This window comes from Choloepus didactylus, chromosome 14 (assembly GCF_015220235.1).
Source record: "Choloepus didactylus isolate mChoDid1 chromosome 14, mChoDid1.pri, whole genome shotgun sequence".
NCBI classification, from domain to species: domain Eukaryota; kingdom Metazoa; phylum Chordata; class Mammalia; order Pilosa; family Megalonychidae; genus Choloepus; species Choloepus didactylus.
The window spans coordinates 10,441,506-10,463,131 of NC_051320.1; the positions used below are offsets into that span (position 1 = coordinate 10,441,506).

The 21,626-nt window shown below is 40.8% G+C and overlaps 1 protein-coding gene across 1 annotated transcript; it reads left to right on the forward strand.

Moving 5' to 3' along the window:
* The first annotated feature begins 10,670 nt into the window (after positions 1-10,670).
* LOC119509374 (elongation factor 1-alpha 1-like) lies at positions 10,671-12,190 on the forward strand. The gene has a single exon (XM_037803353.1). It carries the CDS (start codon positions 10,738-10,740, stop codon positions 12,124-12,126), a length of 1,389 nt encoding a protein of 462 aa, XP_037659281.1. The 5' UTR covers positions 10,671-10,737; the 3' UTR covers positions 12,127-12,190.
* The last annotated feature ends 9,436 nt before the right edge of the window (positions 12,191-21,626 follow it).

The window sequence follows — 21,626 nt, forward strand, 5'->3', positions numbered from 1 at the left end:
ATCACTCCAATGATAATTTCAAGAGGATTTATTTCAGTACAGTGTACAGAAATGGATTCAATTAGGATTCTGCTGCTGAAACAATTTTCTGCTTTGAGGTAATCATTAAGAACATGTCTTGCTTGTTTTTTTTCCTGGAAAAAAAAATGTAGCTCACCTACTGAATTACTGCAAAGCTAACTCAAAAAACAAAAACAAACATAAAATCCCAGCCAAAGCTTATATCAGAAAACACATTTGCTAAATGTGAAGAGATGATAAAAAGATTGAGAAGGCTTAGTAATGCAGGGTAAACAATCCGGACACTTAAATTACATCCCTTAATTTTGTTCGTGATGGCAAAACAACAAACATCCATTTTCAAAGCTGATTTTTCCTTGAAAAGTAAACAATAGTGAATAGTTTCATCAGATGGCTTAAGTGTCAGAGAAAAGACTGCCAAAACATAATAAATTTCATCTCATTCTCCCCACTGAAAAACTCCTTTTTAAATAATTTGTAATAACCTTCATATTAATATATTATATATATGAAATAACACATTGGAGAGGTATAATCACAGGTAATTTTATGGCCAATTATTCTTGATAATATTAGAGAACACGAACGATGAATGATAACCTCAAATTACCTATTTCATATCTCACATGAGCATCCCAGAACAGGTCAAAAGTAAGGATAGAACTTTCTAAAAAGCCCCAGAGGCAATAAGGAATCACAATGAGAAAGGGAAGGCTGAATCAGGAGCATTCCAGGCTGTGCACTCAACCTCGCTTTGAAGCACAGTCCCTCCTCCTTTCGCCCAAACACATCGGTCACCTTCCAGAAAACCGTGAAGAAGAGGCAGCTCCACTGAAAGCTTCTCCTGCTTAATATCATCCAGTTCCTTTAGGAAAGACTTCTCTTTGGAATCTTAGCCCCACAGAGACGTGAGGATCCAATACGTGATGCAGCCCAGTCCCTTGGTCTTAATGATTTGAGCTCCAGTCTGAAAAGGAGCTGATGGGTGTACATATGGAGACCCCCAGATAAGTGGGACACTCCCACCTCCTAGCCATGCATTTCCATCTTTGAGAAGTAGAGGAAAATGTCAGATGACTGGAGGGGATAACAGTGGCGGTAATATTTGTGCAGAGGATGATAAGGGACAAAGCATGTCACATATATTATCAATTTAACCCTCACATCTCCTGCAGGGTGGGTCTGGTCAGTTGCATCTTGCAGATTGTAAGGGAGTACATTGCTCAAGAGGGCAGGCTCCTCATAAGCTAAAGATCTTAGGCCTTTAGCTCCAGGCCTGTGACAGTTTGAATGTATTTTGTCCCCCAAAACACCATTATCTTTGATGCAATCTTGTGTGGGCAGATGTAGTAGTGTTGATTAGATTGTAATTCTTTGATTGTTTCCATGGAGATGTGCCCCACCCAACTGTAGGTGATAACTCTGATTAGATAATTTCCATGGAGGTGTGGCCCTGCCCATTCAGCTTGGGCCTTGATTGGTTTACTAGAGCACTATATAAGCTCAGACAGAAGGACTGAACTTGCTAAAACCAAGAGGGACACTTTGAAGAGCCCAAAGGAGCTGAGAGAGGTGCTGCAAGTTTACAGAGACATTTTGGAGACAGCCTTTGAAAACAGACTTTTGCTCCTGAGAAGCTAAGAGAAGACAAACACCCCAAGAGCAACTGAGAGTGACATACTGAAGAGGAGCTGCAGCCTAGAGAGGAACGTCCTGGGAGAAAGCAATTTTGAAACCAGAACTCCAGAGCAGACACCAGCCATGTGCTCTCCCAGCTAACAGGTTTTCTGGATGCCATTGGCCATCCTCCAGTGAAGGTACCCGATTGTTTATACATTATCTTGGACACTTTATGGCCTTAAGACTGTAACTGTGTAACCAAATAATCCCCCTTTATAAAAGCCAATCCATTTCTGGTATTTTGCATAACGGCAGCATTGGCAAACCAGAACAAGGCCCCTTAACTGGTGGAAGGATCCAGTCTTTGCTGATGCTAACATCAGCCTGACACTGACTGCAGAGCTCTGAGAAGGTAAGGGGAGAGGTGCTCAGCCACTGGGCAGGGCAGGGCCCCTGAACTTTGTCTGCTTCTCTCTGTGTTCCTCTTTCCTTTTCACTAGCATTTTCCTTTCCTTGTTTCCCCCTTCTGGATTTGAGCATTGAAAGAACAACCAGCCTGGAGATGTTACAAAGAAAATAAGGCAAAGTTAATCCATTTCCAATATAACTACTGCAAAGAGGTTCAAAAATAGCAATTTTTTAAGAATCAGAAATATGCAGGCTTTGAAACAGGTTCCACTGGAACCCAACAACCAAGTCCTTAAAGTTGAAATGGGTTAGTCTGAAAAGCAAACAAATGCTCAAAAGCTTTCCTCAATCTCTCTTCATCCTGACCAAATCAAATTTTAAAATCTTTTACTCCATCTTCACAACCTTGTTATATTTTCCGATCCTGCATCACCTCCACTTCAGCTGCAGGATTAGAGAAAGCAAGACTATAAAGCCAAATAATTGCATAAACTTGTGGATGTTTGGCTTTGATGGGTCTTGTTCTTGGGATTCTAAGGCTTGTTCTGACCCCCTGATATACTCTGTCTTAAGGAAACCCTGGCTTTATTTGATGCGACCCATTTGTGCCTTGCAATGTGCTCCTCTCACCAGCAGGCACACAGACACCCACCTCCTCCCACTGCCATCTCTCCCTCCCTGGAGAAACAGCTGGAGCTGATCCCACCAATAGAATTCTGACCAAACTTCTAAATAAGGCCATGGGACTTTGGAAGAGAGCAGGCCAGAAAGAAGAGGAGAGGAGGGAGAAAGGGAAAAGAATGGAGACGAGGAATGAAACCACATTAGATGCCATAATATTTGCCCTTTAACATTATGTTTCAAAGCAATTTCCTGCACATATGGAGACGCGCAGCAATAAAGGGTGTGGTCCAGGAACACCAGAAGTAGGGGAAGACGCATGCCGAGTGGTCCAGGCGGAATCCACTGCAAAAGTTAAATCCCCTCTACTGCCACTCCACCCCAAGCTAGCTCTAACTAGGCCACTTTCAGTTAGTAAGACTTTAAATACCCATTAAATGTATTTTTGAGTAAACAGGGGAAGAATAAGAGAAGGAGGAAGAAAAGAAAGAAGTAAGGAGAGAGGGAGAGAGGGGAGGAGAAAGTAAGAGAGGAGGGAGAGAGCAAGAAAAGAGGGAAGGAGGAAAGAGGAAGGGAAAGGAGGGTGGAGGGAGAAGGAAGGGATAATGATTGGGGGAAATGAAAGGAAAGAAGGAAGGAAGGAAGGAAGGAAGGAAGGAAGGAAGGAAGGTGGGGGTGGGGGGGGGAGGAGAGAGGGAGGCAGGCAGGCGGCTCTTCCAGTCACCCAGGAGCTCACCCACCCCGCGGGCACCGAGGTATGCTCCGTCCCTGGCTCACCCTCCTCCCCGTTCCTGTCTGAGCCTCTCCTTGCTGCACCTGAGGAACAGAACCCTGATGCGGAGAGTCTCTGCGTGGGCACAAGTCAGGCCAAGTTTTCCTTTCTCTTCTACTTCCCCTCTGACCTCAGCGTGCAAAATAGAAGAGCTGGAAAGCAGCCTGTGCTCCCCAGAGCAGGGGCGGGAACTACTAGCTGTGTTCAGATCCCTTATCCTTATCACAGCTTCCAATCCCTCATCCACCTCCCTTACCCAAGTCACAGGATTTCTGTGAATATTGAAGGCAATAAAATACAAAACATCCCTATCTATGTCTAGAACATATGAGATACTTTTAGTAATAAAAGTTACTTGATGTTAATACTTTTCGTAATTAAAATAAAATAAATTTTATTTATTTATATATTTATTTACATTTTTAAAAGCTAGATCCTTTGGCCGTCCTTCCCTGGGCTGACGGCACAGCCCCCAGCTCACACGCAGCGCACAGCGAGCGTCCCACCAAAGCCCCTCTCGTCTCTCATCCCAGTGCTTGGTCTTCCTGTGGAGGGCTTTAGGCTTTCCAAGCTGAGCAAGAATTTGTTTTGCATTTAAAATGCCTGCTTGAAGGCTGTCTCTGCTCTTTGGCATCATGGATAAATGAAACAAAATTTCAAAGATAAAAATTCCCACCCTGAGAAAGTCAGGAGAAGGAAACACTCAACCAGCAGTCTTGCTAGGGTGCTTTTCAGGAAGAAGGGGAAAGACGTGGTATGGGGAAAAGCGGTAGGTAGAATGCAAAAAGAGGGGTCTGAGCAAGGCCAGGCTTGAGCAATATAAAAACTGAAGACCAAATTCTGAGGCGCTGAGTTATTAAAATCCTGTGCTTTTTTCATTCTGCAAGCTATGCATTGAGCTCTTTCCATCTTCTCCCAATGTTAGGAGATGTTTGAGGCAAACTTGTTCTCTCTAAATCTGTCCATCTTTTCATGACTTTTGAACAGGTTGTAGCTCTTGCAAAACAGCTCCAAAGCTCAAGCCGGATAATCCAAACCAAAGAAACCTTATCTCTTATAGAAATTTATGGTTTCTCAGGAGACTTTTTCATATGTTTAAAACAGTTGATGTCTGCTATTTGGAAGAGGCTCTAATCAGTCAAACAGAAGGAAGTAACCATTGAAATTCCTGTAAATTAGTTTAGTTTTCCTTCATTGGCACAGTCAAGTTCATAAATCCAAGAAGGGACAAAGTGCTTGCGGGGAGGATCATGTGGAGGATGAGAGAAGAAGGAGGAAAACACACATCATGTCGGGCAGTGTGCAGGTCTGCAGAGATGTTAACCCATTATGGAGGTGAGCAGGAACCAAAAAGTTCCCTGCCGGTTTGATCCTTGAGGAGGGAAGCACAAAAGGTGCTTGAGGCAAACGTGGATTAGCAAAGAACAGGGTGTCAAGACCGAAGTATGCCAGATGGAAATCAAGAGTGTGCCACCACAGTTGATTTTTTTAAAGCTACAACATGCCAGGATACACAGACGGAAAGAGGACTAGAGATGCAATGAAGAGAGTGTCCACTTATTCTGAGTGGGAGCTAGAGTGAAGTTCTTGGTTCCAAAAGGAATGCAAAGAGTGTGGAGAGAATTTGGAGGACCCGCATCCAAATCCCTGAAGAGCTCACTTGCTCACTCAATCAGGACTGGACTTGGTCCCCAGAATCTACCTGCCCAGCACTCAGCCTTCCCCAGAACATGTTGATGATTCTCATGATTAACATCCAAGTCTTTTTAAATAATATAAAGTGCTTAATATTTATTATAATTACAAAGGCTTATGACCATTATAGGAAATTTAGTAAATGAAAAAAATAATGCAGACAATTAAAATCATCTCTAGCTTCACAAAAATGACCACCCTTATAACCTTTTCTGAATTATATTTTTTGCAAAACACATTCCCAGATTCCCATGGCATGGAATATAGTCTTCAAAATCATGCCCATTTGTGTGCATGGTATTCCTCTGTGTGGGCATGCCATGAATTATTTAAATATTATTTGGACATTGAGAGGATTTTAATTTTTCCTAAAGTGTTTTCACATGTGCTACTGCTTACTTTATAATCATGTGTCTTACTTTGTGTGTTACCAACATGATTTCTGTCCCTCTTATAAGGCTTCAACTTATCCCAGATAAGTTCAGTTTCCCCAATCTGTCCTATATTTAAAATGGGGAAGAGAAGATAGGAGTAGTATATCAATCTGTTTGCAATCATTTCAAGGGAAGTAGGGTTTGGGGATACATGCCAGAGTGTAATGCTGCTTCTGTAGCCATCTGCTTTCCTCTTTATCTTCTTCCCTACCTTATGATAAGCCTTCCTGAAATAACATACATTTGGACAAACCATCTTGAGGTAAAAACAACAACAACAAAAAAAAAATTTATAAAATGTGTATTATCAGCATCATTAAGGTACAATTATATTCAACTAAGTGATTACAAGTACAGAAAGCGTAAGAGCTTAACAGTTTGTGAATCTAACCCTGTTTCTAAGTCCAAGCTACTACTTCCCTATCCTGTTTTTCCAACAAAGTTATATTAGCTTTTCAGCGCTAAATAGTAACTACTCCCAATCGAAACTGACTAGCTAGGAAATTTAAGTCATCTGGTCTTCATGATCTCTAGCTATACTAAAAACCCGTGTCCTTTTTCCCAAAGCCCTTCTCCAGTCTGTCTAGACCTATGGCCCATTTTTTCCTCTTTGCCTCTAGACCATGTTGTCTTTTCCAGGAAAGGCAGAGCTTCCCCATAACCACGAACCCCTCACACACCTCAATGGAAAGAATGAACAGACACGGTAAGCCTAAAACAGAAAGAATGCTTTATGTCAGCGATAAGAAATGTACACGATCAAATGCTGTGGCAAGTTGGCACAAGAAAATACAAAATTCTCTGGAACAAAGATAAATTGGTTTCCAATGCTTGGTGAAGCCTTTCTAGCTTCATTTTGGACTCTCTAAGAATGAAGCACTCATTAGTAGGAAAAAGAAGGAGTCCTTTTTTAGGGATTATTTATGCTGAAACTCAAGATCATTTGTTGCTATTTTAAAATGCACGTTTTGTCATTTTTTAGAAGTGAGAAGAATTTTTTTGTATTACACAAATGCTTGGTTATAACTTTAACATAAATGAAGAAGGCAAAGTTAAATGCAGATGTTAATTTCAGAAATCATTGTCACTCACAAAAAGGGTAAATATAGTAAATATGCAATTTTGAGATTATTGTACGTTTATTACTATATGCACACTTTTGAGATTACATATAGTAATATCAAAATTGTAAAGAAGGGGAAAATCTTCTTATAGAAATGAAATCCAGGAAAGGCAGAGCTTCACCCATAACCACAAACCCCTCACACACCTCAGTGGAAAGAATGAACAGACACGGTTCATTAATGTATTTAATTTAGTTCAAATGAAAATCCCCCCATTTTGTTTTTTTTGTTTTTTGTGTTTTGTTTTTTAGAAACTCAAGTTTGGGCTTTTGATCTCAGGAATGGCAACCTAAGGAACAAAGATCAACCCTGCCACTGAAAACAACTAGATATGAGTAATTAAATATTATAAATATTCTTAAAAACATAAAGGAACAAAATAGTGAGGAATTACTGTGCCCACATCTAAGAGTAGACAAGAACCTACAAAAGTGAGTCCAACCCAGTTAGTCACTTTTACTTTAGGGGAATTTGAAACCATTAAGAAACTGGACCAATATGTTGCTGATCTCATACGGATAAGAGGATAAAAGCCAAAGGCCAGCATTTGCCAAAGATGGAGACTGATAAACCAATCTTCATTTGAATGGTGATCCTGAAGGGCTACAGCCTCATGATGAGGGTAAAACACAAATCTAGCCCTTGCATAAGTTTCCAGTGCAGCTTCTCATCACTTCTGTGGTCTAGAAAATCTCCAGCCTTTAATTTGGAATAAGGTAAATAAGATGGTAGCACCTCTAATGCCTGGTAGAAGCAAATAAAATCATCTGGGAGGGAAGATACTACAATCCTGACCTCAAATTATTCCTACAATAATTATTTTAAGCCGCAATAACCAGGCACACAGTCGATGATAAGCAGGTACACAAACAAGCAAGACATCATGAGCCATTATCAGCAGCAAAAATAGAAACAGACTCATACAATCTTGTGATGATGCAATAATCACACTCAGACTATAAAACAAATCAGCTAGAATGTTAAAATAAATTAAGATTTAAAATTTAACATGAGGAGCAGAGATCTAAGATGGCAGCATAGAGAGGAGTGGAAGCTAGTTAGTCTCCCTGGAACAACTAATAAACAACCAGGAACAACTAGAAAATAATCTGAAATAACTGCAGGAGGACAAACATGACTGTCCACTCATCATACACCAACCTGGATTGGGAGGAATGCCCAAGATCATAGCATAAAATCCGTAAGTAAAAACTGTGGACCCGAGCAGGGAGCCCCCTCCCCCCATGGCCTGAGCTGCAAAGCCTTGTGGAGCCAGAGAGCAGCTCTCTCTGAGCAAGCAAATATAGCTCAGCTGAGCTCCAACTGGAGTTTTAATTAACAAGTGTGGACTGCGTGATAGAAGATGCAAATCCCCTACAAGCAGACAGAGGCTTTTGGTGATGACTGACCTTGGAGAGCCAGAGGGTGGTGATGGACTGGCCCTGAAGAGGGCTTTCTGTCCCTTTTTCAGCCCACTGGAGAAAGCCTCAGCCATATTTAGTTCCCAGTGTTCTGACCCAGACAAGGGTGGACATAACGCAGGCAGATAGAGACTATTGAAATGCTAATGACCTCTCCCTAGGGGGTCTGTCTTCCCTAAGAGGAAAGGGGTGGGGCCCAGATCTACTACCTGCCTTCCATTCAGAACCAGACCCCAGAGCCTGGGGGGAACAGCCATAGGCCACCCCTCCTTACAACAGTTGGGAGCTACAAGCTGACAGGTGCCACCTGCTGGGCAGAAAAGCACAGTGACCTGAAGCCTCACAGGGTGTACCAATTTTCTAAGACACACCATCAGGAAAAGTGGATACTGAAGAGTTCTTTCTTCTGGGACCAGAGCCCGTGTTGGTCTGGGAAAACCCGAGTGGGGTAACCAAGGAAACCATGCCTGGACAACAGAAAACTACAACCTACACTAAGAAAAATGAAGTTATGGCCCAGTGAAAGAAAAAAAACTTACACTTCAACTGAGATACAGGAATTTAAACAACTAATACTAAGTCAATTCAAAAAGTTTAGGGAAGATATGGCAAAAGAGATGAACCGTATAATGAAAACATGGGCATACATAAAGTAGAAATCGAAAGTTTCGAAAAACCAACTGCCAGAATCTATGGAAATGAAAGACACAACACAAGAAATGAAAGACACAATGGAAACATACAACAGCAGATCTCAAGAGGTAGAAGAAAACACTCAGGAACTGGACAACAAGGCACCTGAAAGCCTACACACAAAAGAACAGATAAAGAAAAGAATGGAAAAATATGAGCAATGTCTCCAGGAACTTAAGGACAAAATGAAAATCAGGAATGTGCGTGTCACTCGTGTCCCTGAAGGAAAAGAGAAGGATAAAGGGGCAGAAGCAATAATAGAGGAAATAATCAATGAAAATTTCCCATCTCTTATGAAAGACATAAAATTACAGATCCAAGAAGAGTAGCATATCCCAAACAGAATAGATCTGAATAGGCCTATACCAAGACACTTAATAATCAGATTAACAAACATCAAAGATAAAGAGAGAATCCTGAAAGCTGCAAGAGAAAAGCAATCCATCATGTACAAAGGAAGCTTGATAAGACTATGTGTGGATTTTTTAATAGAAACCATGGAGGCATGAAGGAAGTGAGGTGATATATTTAAGATACTGAAAGAGAAAAACCACCAACCAAGAATCCTATATCCAGCGAAACTGTCCTTCAAATATGAGGGAGAGCTCAAAATAATCTCTGACAAACAGACAATGACCAAGTTTGTGAACAAAATACCTGCTCTACAGGAAGCACTAAAGGAAGCACTGCAGACAGAAAGGAAAGTACAGGAGTGAGAGGTTTGAAACACAATTTTGGGAGATAGTAGCACAGCAATAACTGTCCCAGCATAAAAACATTTGCTTATGATGACACATTAACTGAAGTTGATAGGGTTGCTTTTCTGCTTGTTGGTGACAAGCATGAATCCTTCATGGAAAAATCCAAGGAAACAAGTTGCGTGGTTAGCCCTGTCCCAGAGACCAGCACCAAGAGCACAAGACTGCTCTTTTATCTGCTACTAAAGAAGCTAACAGGATGATTCAGAGGCCAGGGAAAAACAGACTCTAGGGATTTCTTCTTTCAGACCCCTAAACAGGAGGAAGACTAATGGTGGCAAAGTCATACTGCAGTTTATAATTCTTTTAAGGTAGGTTACAAAGGGGAACTGACATGTAAGGTGGGGAGAAGGGAGGAGATGATAAAAGGGGAAAACTGTATGGATGCTTTCAAAGCCATTGTCTCAATAAAATGTCACCATGTCTAAAAAAAAAAAAAAAAAATTAGCATGGTACCAGAAACTACTGAAGTGACATAGAGTTGGGAAAGAACCAAATAGAAAACCTAGGACTAAAAAAGTGCAGTAAACAAAATTGAACAAAATTGATCCCAATTTAAGTTCAACAAGAGCTTAGTGCTCTAAGTAAGGAAATGGTGAAATGAAATAGAGATCCAGAGAAACTACCCAGAATTCATCCCAGAGTGCCAAAAAGACAGGAAAGGTAGAGAAGAAAGTTTGAAATATAAAGAAAATGATAGTAAGTTCTAATATGTTTAACTGGAGTCCCAGAACAAGAGGAGAAAAAACTGGAGAAGAAGCAATATTTTAAAATATAAAGGCTAAAAATTTTCCAGAACTGATGAAGGACATCAGCCACAAGGTCAAAAACCCAATATATCATGATGGGATAAGTAAAAAGAGATTCACACCCAGGCTCATTTTAGTGAAACTGTAGAAAACCAAATATAGACCTTAAATGTAGTCATAGAAAAAAGACAGATTACCTTCACAGAGCACAAATTAGACATCACAACACAGGTGGACTCTCAACAGCAGAAGTGGAAGAAAGAAGACAGTGGAATGATAACTTTAATGTGTCAAAATAACAGCCAATTCAGAATTCAATACCAAACAAAGACATCCTTTAAAAGTGAGGGTGGCTTTTTCGCAACGGGTTTGCCGCCAGAACACAGGTGTCGTGAAAACCATCCCTGATTCTTAAGCCAAAATGGGAAAGGAAAAGACTCATATCAACATTGTCGTTATTGGACACGTAGATTCGGGCAAATCCACCACTACTGGCCACCTGATCTACAAATGTGGTGGAATCAACAAAAGAACCATCGAAAAATTTGAGAAGGAGGCTGCTGAGATGGGAAAGGGGTCCTTCAAATATGCCTGGGTCTTGGATAAACTGAAAGCTGAACGTGAGCGTGGTATTACCATTGATATCTCCCTGTGGAAATTTGAGACCAGCAAGTACTATGTGACCATCATTGATGCCCCAGGGCACAGAGACTTTATTAAAAACATGATTACAGGCACATCTCAGGCTGACTGTGCTGTCCTGATTGTTGCTGCTGGTGTTGGTGAATTTGAAGCTGGTATCTCCAAGAATGGGCAGACCCGTGAGCATGCTCTTCTGGCTTACACACTGGATGTGAAAAAACTAATTGTTGGTGTTAACAAAATGGATTCTACTGAGCCACCCTACAGCCAGAAGAGATACGAGGAAATCGTTAAGGAAGTCAGCACCTACATTAAGAAAATTGGCTACAACCCCGACACAGTAGCATTTGTGCCAATTTCTGGTTGGAATGGTGACAACATGCTGGAGCCAAGTGCTAACATGCCTTGGTTCAAGGGATGGAAAGTCACCCGTAAGGATGGCAATGCCAGTGGAACCACACTGCTTGAAGCTCTGGATTGCATCCTGCCACCCACTCGTCCAACTGACAAACCCTTGCGTCTGCCTCTTCAGGATGTCTACAAAATTGGTGGTATTGGTACTGTCCCTGTGGGCCGAGTGGAGACTGGTGTTCTCAAACCGGGCATGGTGGTCACCTTTGCTCCAGTCAACGTTACAACTGAAGTCAAGTCTGTTGAGATGCACCATGAAGCTTTGAGTGAAGCTCTTCCCGGGGACAACGTGGGCTTCAATCTCAAGAACGTGTCTGTAAAAGATGTTCGTCGTGGCAATGTGGCTGGTGACAGCAAAAACGATCCACCGATGGAAGCAGCTGGTTTTACTGCTCAGGTGATTATTCTGAACCATCCAGGCCAAATCAGTGCTGGCTATGCACCTGTGCTGGATTGTCACACAGCTCACATTGCTTGCAAGTTTGCTGAGCTGAAGGAGAAGATTGATCGTCGTTCTGGTAAGAAGCTGGAAGATGGCCCCAAATTTCTGAAATCTGGTGATGCTGCCATCGTTGATATGGTTCCTGGCAAGCCCATGTGTGTTGAGAGCTTCTCTGATTATCCTCCTCTGGGTCATTTTGCTGTTCGGGATATGAGACAGACAGTTGCTGTGGGTGTCATCAAGGCTGTGGACAAGAAGGCTGCTGGAGCTGGCAAGGTCACCAAGTCTGCCCAGAAAGCTCAGAAGGCTAAATGAATATTACCTATAACACCTGCCACCCCAGTTTTAATCAGTGGTGGAAGAACAGTCTCAGAACTGTTTGTCTCAATTGGCCATTTAAGTTTAATAGTAAAAGACTGGTTAATGATAACAATGCATCGTAAAACTTTCAGAAGGAAAGGAATGTTTTGTGGACCATTTGTTTTTGTGTGGCAGTTTTAAGTTATTAGTTTTTAAAATCAGTACTTTTTAAATGGAAACAATGACCAAAAATCTGTCACAGAATTTTGAGACCCATTAAAACAAAGTTTAATGAGAAAAAAAAAAAAAAAAAAAAAAGTGAGGGTGAACTAGACATTGTCAGACAAATGGAAGCTGGAATAGTTTGTCTCTCATAGATCTGCACCAAAGAAAATTCTAAAGGATATATTCAAGGAAAGTAAAATGATCCAGGGTAGAAGTTTAGAAATGTAGGAAGTGAAGTGAAAGAGAAACGGTAAAAGGTGATATGCCTAAGTTAACTCTGTAAATAATTATCATGTCTTATGGGTTTTAGATACATATAGAATTAAAATATATAACAAAAATAGCATAAAATAAAGGAGGGTATATTGGAATTAAAGTGTTTAAGTCCTATCTTCTATGAGGAATAAAATATTGATTAACATAAAATTATAACAAATTAAGAATAAATGTAATATTTAAGATAACCGCTAAAAGAAAAAAGAAATGGAATTTGTGAAATCCAAAGTAATAAAAGGAAATGGAGTGATTTTTTTTTTTTTTTTTTTTAACTTTTTTTTTTTTTTTTTTTTTTTTAAATCATCATTTTATTGAGATATATTCACATACCACGCAGTCATACAAAACAAATTGTGCTTTCGATTGTTTACAGTATCATTACATAGTTGTACATTCATCACCTAAATCAATCCCTGACACCTTCATTAGCACACACACAAAAATAACAAGAATAATAATTAGAGTGAAAAAGAGCAATTGAAGTAAAAAAGAACACTGGGTACCTTTGTCTGTCTGTTTCCCTCCCCTACTTTTCTACACATCCATCCATAAACTAGACAAAGTGGTGTTTGGTCCTTATGGCTTTCCCAATCCCATTGTCACCCCTCATAAGCTACATTTTTATACAACTGTCTTCGAGATTCATGGATTCTGGGTTGTAGTTTGATAGTTTCAGGTATCCACCACCAGCTACCCCAATTCTTTAGAACCTAAAAAGGGTTGTCTAAAGTGTGCATAAGAGTGCCCACCAGAGTGACCTCTCGGCTCCTTTTGGAATCTCTCTGCCACTGAAGCTTATTTCAGGAAATGGAGTGATTTAAAATAAAATAATCAGTCTGAAAAAAATCAAGAAGAGAAAAGAAACATAAAATAGGCAAAACAAATAGAAAATGCAAAATAAAATGGAAACACAAAATCTATTGGTAAGTAATTTAAATACAAATAGACCCAGTGATTTGGTTACAAAGCAAATATGATCAGATGAGATTTTAGAAAAGTAAAACAAAATCCAAAACTATACTGTTTATGGGGAGTTGAATCATGCCCTGCACTGTGATGGTTTGAAGCTGTATGTACCCCAGAAAATATCATATTCTTTTAATTAATTACTGAGGGTACAGATTTATGTAGGTGGTACATTTTAAATAGGTTATTTCAATTTAGATGTGTCCCACCCCATTCAAGGTGGGTCTTAATCCTCCTACTGGAGTCCTTTATAAGAGGATAACATGCAGAAAAGGCCCCAGAGAAGCTCAGAGAGACAGAAGCTAAAAGAGGGAAACACAGAGAAGCTGAGAGAGAAGGCCACTGAAGCCAGAAACTGGAAGCAACTAAACCCAGGAGAGAAGGGAAAGACCAGCAGACATCGCCATGTGCCTTGCTATCTGACAGAGGAGTCCCAGATCACCAGCAGCCATCCTTCAGGAAGAAGATATCCTCCTCTTGATGCCTTGATTTGGACATTTTAACAGTCTTAGAATTGTAATCATGTAAGCTAATAAATCCCCATGGTTAAAAGTCAGCCCATTTCTGGTATATTGCATTTTGCCAGCTTTAGCAAACTAAAACACCCACAGAAGATGTGCTCAAATTTTAATCTGTGTCCCTGTGAGTGTGCATTCCTTAGTTAAGGCATGGCCTCATTTGTGAGTAGGGTCTTTAAAGGTCTTATTTAGATGAGGCCACATTTAATCAGAGTGGGTCATATCCATATAGCTGGCACCCTGATAAGGCACTGGAAATTGAGATGTAGTCAGTGAGAGAAAGCCATAAGAGGAAACCAAGGAGGCAGATCGCCATGTGATGGAGGCAGAGAATGCAAGCCAAGGAACCCCAAGGATTATGGCAAGCCAGCTCCCGAATGGACAGACTGGGAGAAAGCTTTGCCTGTTGAGACTTTGATTTTGGATGTTGTACTGGTTTGAATCTACTATGTACCCCAGAAAAGTCATGTTCTTTTAATCCACTCTTGTGGGAGCAGACCTACTGTGGGTGGGAACTTTGATTAAGTTGTTTCTATGGAGATGTGACCCACCCTGTTGTGGTTGGGATCTTTCGATTATTTCCATGGAATATGACACCTTCCATTCAAGGTGGGTCTCAATTAGTTAACTTAATTAGTCCTCAGGGACTAGTGCTCAGGGAAAGAGAGAGAAAGCTGAGAGCAGACACAGATCCAGACGCTTGGAGATGCAGACAGAAAGCTATTTGGAGATGCCCCAGAGAAGCTAAGTGAGAACCCATAGATACTTAAGGAGAAAGCCACTGGTATCAGAACCTGAAAGCAACATAACCTGTGAGCAAGGGCCAGCAGACACCAGCCATGTGCCTTCCCAGCTGACAGAGGTGTTCCAGATGCCATTGGCTTTTCTTCAGTGAAGGTATCCTCTTGTTGACGCCTTAATTTCAACACTTTATGGCTTTAGAATTGTAAATTTGTAGCCTAATTTGTACACTTTATAAAAGCCAATCAATTTTCTGGTATATTGCATTCTGTCAGCTTTAGCAAACCAGAACAGACATCTAGCCTCCAAAATCATGAGACAATAAATTCTGGTTTTTAAGCCAACCCATTATGTGGTGTATGTCATGAAAGCCAGGCAAACTAAGACACCATGTATAAGAGACACAACTATAACACAATATAGAAAGGCTGAAAGCAAAGGGGTGGGAAAATATATTCCCTGCAACTACTACATTAATATCAGGGAGTTATATAGCTATATCAGATGGAAAATGCATTACTAGGGATAAAGGAGGTCATTTAAAATAAGTTTCAATTCACTGGATAAATATAATCATCATATTTTATGTACTTAGTAAATGGTCTGAAAACAAATAACGCAAGCTGACACAGCTACAAAAGAAAACAGACAAATCCACAATCACAGCTGATTTAATATGCCTCTCACAGTCATATGTGTAGAACAGGCAAACAAAAATCCTTAAGGATAGGAAGTTTTTAATTGCACAATAAACAAACCATACCACAGACTTATGTATCAAACACTACCCTGAAAAATCACAAAGCACATTCCTTTCAATCATATACAAAATGAATTTGGCCATTGAGGCCAGAAAGCAAATCTAACTCATTTCAAAGGATTAAAGCTCTTTCTTTAATAATTTGAAAGATTAACCTTCTATGAATATTTTACAGAGATTTCTTAAGCTTGTAAGCCATCTTGGCCTATGACTTAAAGACTCCATTAAGAGTTTTGTCTTCTGTACAAAGCTGACAACTGTAATGCTGCTTTGTTCTTCTTGATAACTGTGACCCAGCCTCAATTTCCACTTTTCAAGGCCTCAAATCACTCCCATCTGTAAAACAGGTTTAATAACACATACCTTGCAAGGTTACTGTGGAGAGTAGATATGATTTATATAAAGGGTCTAGCACAATATATGACACATAGTAAGGCATTCAATAACTTCAATGTAAAAATTACAGTTATTGTTTTGTAGAAGCAGCCTTTAGAAATACAAATTGTGACTTCTGAAGAGCACTGCATGGTCCTTTAAATCCTTCTTATTGTTCTGCCATGGTATTCTCCTCTCCATCCCGGCCAGAATTGCCCATCATTAGTGTCACTAAAGGTCTGAGGTGGCATCATCTCCAGAAGTTAAAATGGCCCAAATTAGCCCTCAGAGAGTCACTAATAAGGGCCAATGTCCAAGTGTATTTGCAAAAGGCACTGCTGGGCTCACTGCCTGGTGCAGAGAATTAAAAGCAAACAAATAATGATGAGATATGGCAGAAGATGAAAGTTTCTATTATAAAGGTATAAGCAAAGCACCCTGAGAGAAAGAGAATGAGATAATTTGGATCTTAGGGAAAGTGTCCTTTGAGACAGGCTTCAAACCCACAGCATCAAGCCCTGGAAAATGGGGGTGAGCATGGCTGGGGTCTGTTTACCAGGTCATGAGCAGTGTTGGAGACCCTACTCCAAGGAAGAGCTTGCTTGTTTTTACACAACAGCATCAACTCACCCAGATGCAGGTCACTGAGCTGCACCTGTGGGGGGGGGGGGAGCACCTTTGTCTGACAAACACAAATCACTGTCAGCTCAGAAAACCACCTAGGGTGGAGGACACATCTGTCTCCTAATGAGTCCAGAAGTGACCGGTAGGCTGACGTGGCCCTACACGGAGATGCTGGGAGGATGAAGCGTCTTCCTCCACTGTCCATTGTTGGGTCTGTGTGTGAGCTCTGGCCTTGTTGAAATTCACTGCAGCCAACTCTACCATAAAAACAATAAGCAACAACAGAAAGACACAGAACCCAATTTAAAAACAGGCAAAGGACTTGAATAGACATCTCTCCAAAGATATACAAAGGACCAGTCAGCACACAAAAAGATGCTCAACATCATTGGTCATCAGGGAAATGTAAATCAAAATGACAGTGAGATACTTCACACCCACCAGGATGGTGATTGTTATAACAACAGAAAATAATAAGTGGTGACAAGGATGTGGAGGAACAGGAGCCCTGAAACGTTGCTGGTGGCATTGTAGAATGGCAAAGTCACTGTGGAAATCAGTTTGGCAGGTCCTCAGAAAATTGAAAATATAATTACCATATGACCCAGCAATCCCAATTCTAGGTAAATCTCCAAAGAAATTGAAAGCAAAGACTCAAACAGGTATTTGTGCACCAATGTTTATGGCAGTGTTATTCACAGTAAGATGGAAACAGCCCAAAAGATGGAAATAGCCCAAGTGTCTACCAACAGACGAACAGGTAATCAAAATGCAGTATATACACACAATAGATTATTTTTAGCTTTAATTAAGAATGAAGTTCTGATATTTGGGACAACATGGGTGAACCCTGAAGACATCATGTTGAGTGAAATAAGCCAGACACAAAAAAAGACAAGCATCGTATGATATTGCTTATATGAACTACCTAGTGGAAGCAAATTTCATAGAGGCAGAGAGTAGATTACAGGTTACCAGGAGCCGGTGGGGAGTGGGACAGGAGGAGTTATTGGTTATTGCCTAATGGGCAAAAAATTTCTGTTTACGGTAATGAAAATGTTGGGTTAATGGACATTGTTGATGGTAGCACAATATTATGAATGTAATTAATACTATTGAATACTACTGAATGCTCGAAAGTGGTTAAATGGAAAGTATTGAGGTTACTACAATAAAAGTTTAAAAAAAAAAGAAGAAGCCAGTATTGGTGTATTATTATTAAATTAAACAATAGCTAATTCATATAGCATTTATTTCTGTAGCAAGCAAGTGGGCTGACGTCTTTGTTTTCCTCTATTTTGCAAGGAGACTGAGCTTCATTTCTAAGTGGCAGAGCTGGGGTTTGCACCCAAGGCCATGTTTTTGAGTCCCCACACCACAACTCTCAGCAGGAATGGAATGGAGCACTTGAGGACAGGTGAGACATCACAGGTGGGAGAATGGAAAGATGGGAAGAGTCTCGCCCTTGATGGCAGGACCCAGCCACTGTACCACCTCACCTGCATAAGTTGTGGATTTTCAATCTGCTTATTGTTTAGCCTCTTTAGAATGGGTTTCCTGTGACTTGTGACTGAATGTGTCTTAAATAGACACAGGTAAAGCAAGAAAGGAAGTGGCACAAGATGGTACACAGTTCCGAATGCCTCACTAAGTGGTCTGGAATAATGACATATTTAGGATGGAGGAGGGTAGCTAGAGTGGGGAGGGAGCCCTTTGCAGGGACCAGTTCAACAAATGCCCCAAGAGAGGAAGTGAGGAGGAAGGGCTGACAACATGGGGAGAGAGTTTCCCAGACAGGCATCTTTGCATTCCTCTTCTGTGGCTTCTTTCACTGCATTTACATCCAGCAGTTTCTAAACGAGGCTAATAATAACCAGTCACCACACTTCTCAGCCCAGGACAGACAGGACTCCAACTGCTGCTGTCATGTGACAAAACAGTTGTCAAAGTAATTGTCCCTCCTACCTCTTCCCACAAAAATTAATCTGTCTGTTGTATTTAGCTTTCAATAAAAGATGTTATCTGATGTTGGAGACTTAAAGCAAAGGCAGAAAAACAGTGGTTTCAGCAGACATTTTTTATCATTTACAAACCACAGCTGCCAAACAGTAAGAAAATAATTAAAAAAAAAAGAAATCAGCACAGCTTTCCACAACTTACCCCAAGATAATGAGAACATTGTAAAACACACTGAAGAACCAGAAACGGATCAGCCAAAGCCAGTGATATAATTCTTAGCTCACCAAGTGTAAATTAATTTCCTTATATTGAGACATTCATGTATAAAGCACAAGAAAATAATAGGGGCTTGGGGATTTTCAGGATATGCTGAGCCCCACCCCCACCTCGAAGACAGCAGTTTTTAGCATGTGGTCAGTTGAATTATGTAGCCCACCATAGACACGTTCTTAATCTTAATCTGCTTTCTTGTAGGTATGAGCCCCTTAGAACAAGACCTCCTGAAGATGTTAGTTTTCATTAAGGTATGGCCCGACTGCATGAGAACGGGCTTTAATCCACATTTCTGGAGGCCTTAGGAAGAGAAGCCAGAAGTCACAAAGGAGAGGAACTCTCCAGGTGACAGCCGGCAGGAACCCCAAGGATTGCTTGCAGTCAGCATCAGAACACACAGACCCTGGGAGAAAACATGTCTCACTGATATCTTGATTCTGAAGTTCTTTCAGCCTCAAAGCCAGGAGCCAATAAATTCCCATTGTGTAAGCCTCCCCATTATGTGGTATGTGTCGTAGCAGCCTGGCACCCTGATGAAGTGATTTTAGGAGATGGAGCAGGTACATACATTTTCCTAACTAATCAGCTGTGTATAGTAAAAACAGAAAGGGCTTATCTTAGATTCACCCTGGCAGTGTGGAAAAAGCACTGAATTAGGACTTGATTCTAAACACTGAAGGGGGCAAAATCAGTATGCCCTAATGCCTACACTGAGAAGTGCCCTGCAGCCTTTTTCCTGAGAGACCTGGGTGCTAGCTCCTGCTCTAACCTCACTTGTGCCTCAAGTTGTCTTCCCAGGAAGAAGTTTGCCCTTTTTCCACCTAACAAGCTAAGTGACTTGGGAAAAGAGCCTTGTCAGAAAGTGAGTGATTTGGAATAGACGAGCTCTAAGAAGCTGTACTGTTTCATCAAACAGTACATGGAAGGAAACAAGGTCACTTGGTTCTCTATAAATCCAAAATCATATGAGAGCTGGCTTCTTGTGAGGCTCTATTTAAGAGTTATTAACCTGGACACCCTGACAGGGAGACAGGTCGCTGGGGATGGAAATGCAGGATTCTGTTCATTCATTCATCAAATTAATGAATGTCTGTACTTCACTGCATAAGATGCTGGGCCCTGAGGATACAAAACACACACACACACACACACACACACACACACACACACACACACACAAATACTTCTTACTGATGCCTCTGAACTCACAGTCTGGGTAGTGAACCCAGTCTCTTCCAGGAAGCATGACTTTACTGAAACCATATGCCACTAGATTTGTGTCCCTAGGACCAAAATCAGGCTGTCACTTTGCCTAAAGCAAACTGCTGAGAGTTGCTCTGTTCAGTTGCTTTTTGTTAAATATGGCCCGTCCCTGCTCTAAGTCATGTGGCACTCAGGGTTCCGGACTCTATTTGAAATCATGAGCTACTGCTGAAGTGGTGATTCTATGTCTTGAAAGGCTACTCAGAGCGCCAGGAGACCCTGGGAAATAAATAAGCTTTATTTGATTGTGATAATAAAAAATAACACTCTCAACAGCACACACCACTCTCTGAAAGCAAATTTGGTCCTGAATGGTAAAATTCAGTATGCAGATCATTGCTTTGATTTCCTAAGGGAAATAGGGTAACTGATTCAGAAACATAAATGAGCACAGGCTTCCTGCGAACAATTTTTCATATCATTTGAACAGATTCTTATTTGATCTTCACTTCATCCTTTATCAATTGCTTCTTTATTTTGAAAAGCTAGATTTTACAATATGCATGATTATTTTCCTCTTGGTGAGGAGCCACTTAACCCGTGCACAAAAGGTTCTTGTGACAAACAAAATGCAGTTTACAGCTCACCTCTATCCGGCAGGAGCCTTAGCAGCTCGCCGTCAGGGGATTCCACACAACTCCTCTGCTGTCTGTAGGCCACAAAAGGCTCATCCGTGCGAGTTTCTCATTCAGTAAAGCACAGTTTCGTCACCTTGGGGATTTAAGTAGTGTTTCTTTTTTTCCTTTTTCTTTTCCTTTCTTTTCTTCCTTCCGGTCTCTCTCTCCCTCCCCCCTTCCTTTCTCTCTCTCTCTCTCTCTCTCTCTCTCTCTCTCTCTCTCTCTCTCTCTCTCTCTCTCTCTCTCTCTCTCTCTCTCTCTCTCTCTTTCTCTCTCTCAGCTCAATCTTTTCTCAGGGAAGACAGGGATATTTACTACCTATTTAGGACTATCTTATAGAGCATAAATGTATACTTGTACTTTGCAAAAAAACAAATGAGAGTTATTGCCTCATATAGCAAAGAATCTGGAAATTTTGACAGACAGGAAAAATTGGAATGAGCAGAGTCTGAGCCCTAGCTCTGGCATCTCCTGGCAGTGCAATGATGAGCAATTTACACTCCTTTCTGTGCCTCAGTTTCCTCATCTATAAAATGAGTATACTGACAGTATAGCTCATGAAGGTTGTGAAAATTCAATGAGTTTAGACTTGAAAAGTGCTTTGAACGGTACTGACACATGGGTGAGAGTAGGTTTTATAGAGAGCTTACCAATAAGAGTTCAATAAACGTTTGCTCTTATTCCCTTTATTTGTGCCATACTAGATCAAATCACCATTGTTTCTAAGCTGAGCTTAGCCTCCCTATTGGTTTTTTCCTACTCTCCTTAAATCTATTCCCCACATAGAAGAGAAATATTTTCAAAATGAAGATTTGACCATGGCTTGGAAATGAGTGGAGTTTATAAACCTAAAGGCAAAAGAAACTCTCCACAAGACCAGTTTACCAGTTGATAAAGTTGTTTCCCATGGAGGGCCAA

Coding starts and splice junctions, on each gene's coding strand:
- LOC119509374 (XM_037803353.1), top strand. CDS start 10,738: ATGGGAAAGGAAAAGACTCATATCAACATTGTCGTTATTGGACACGTA.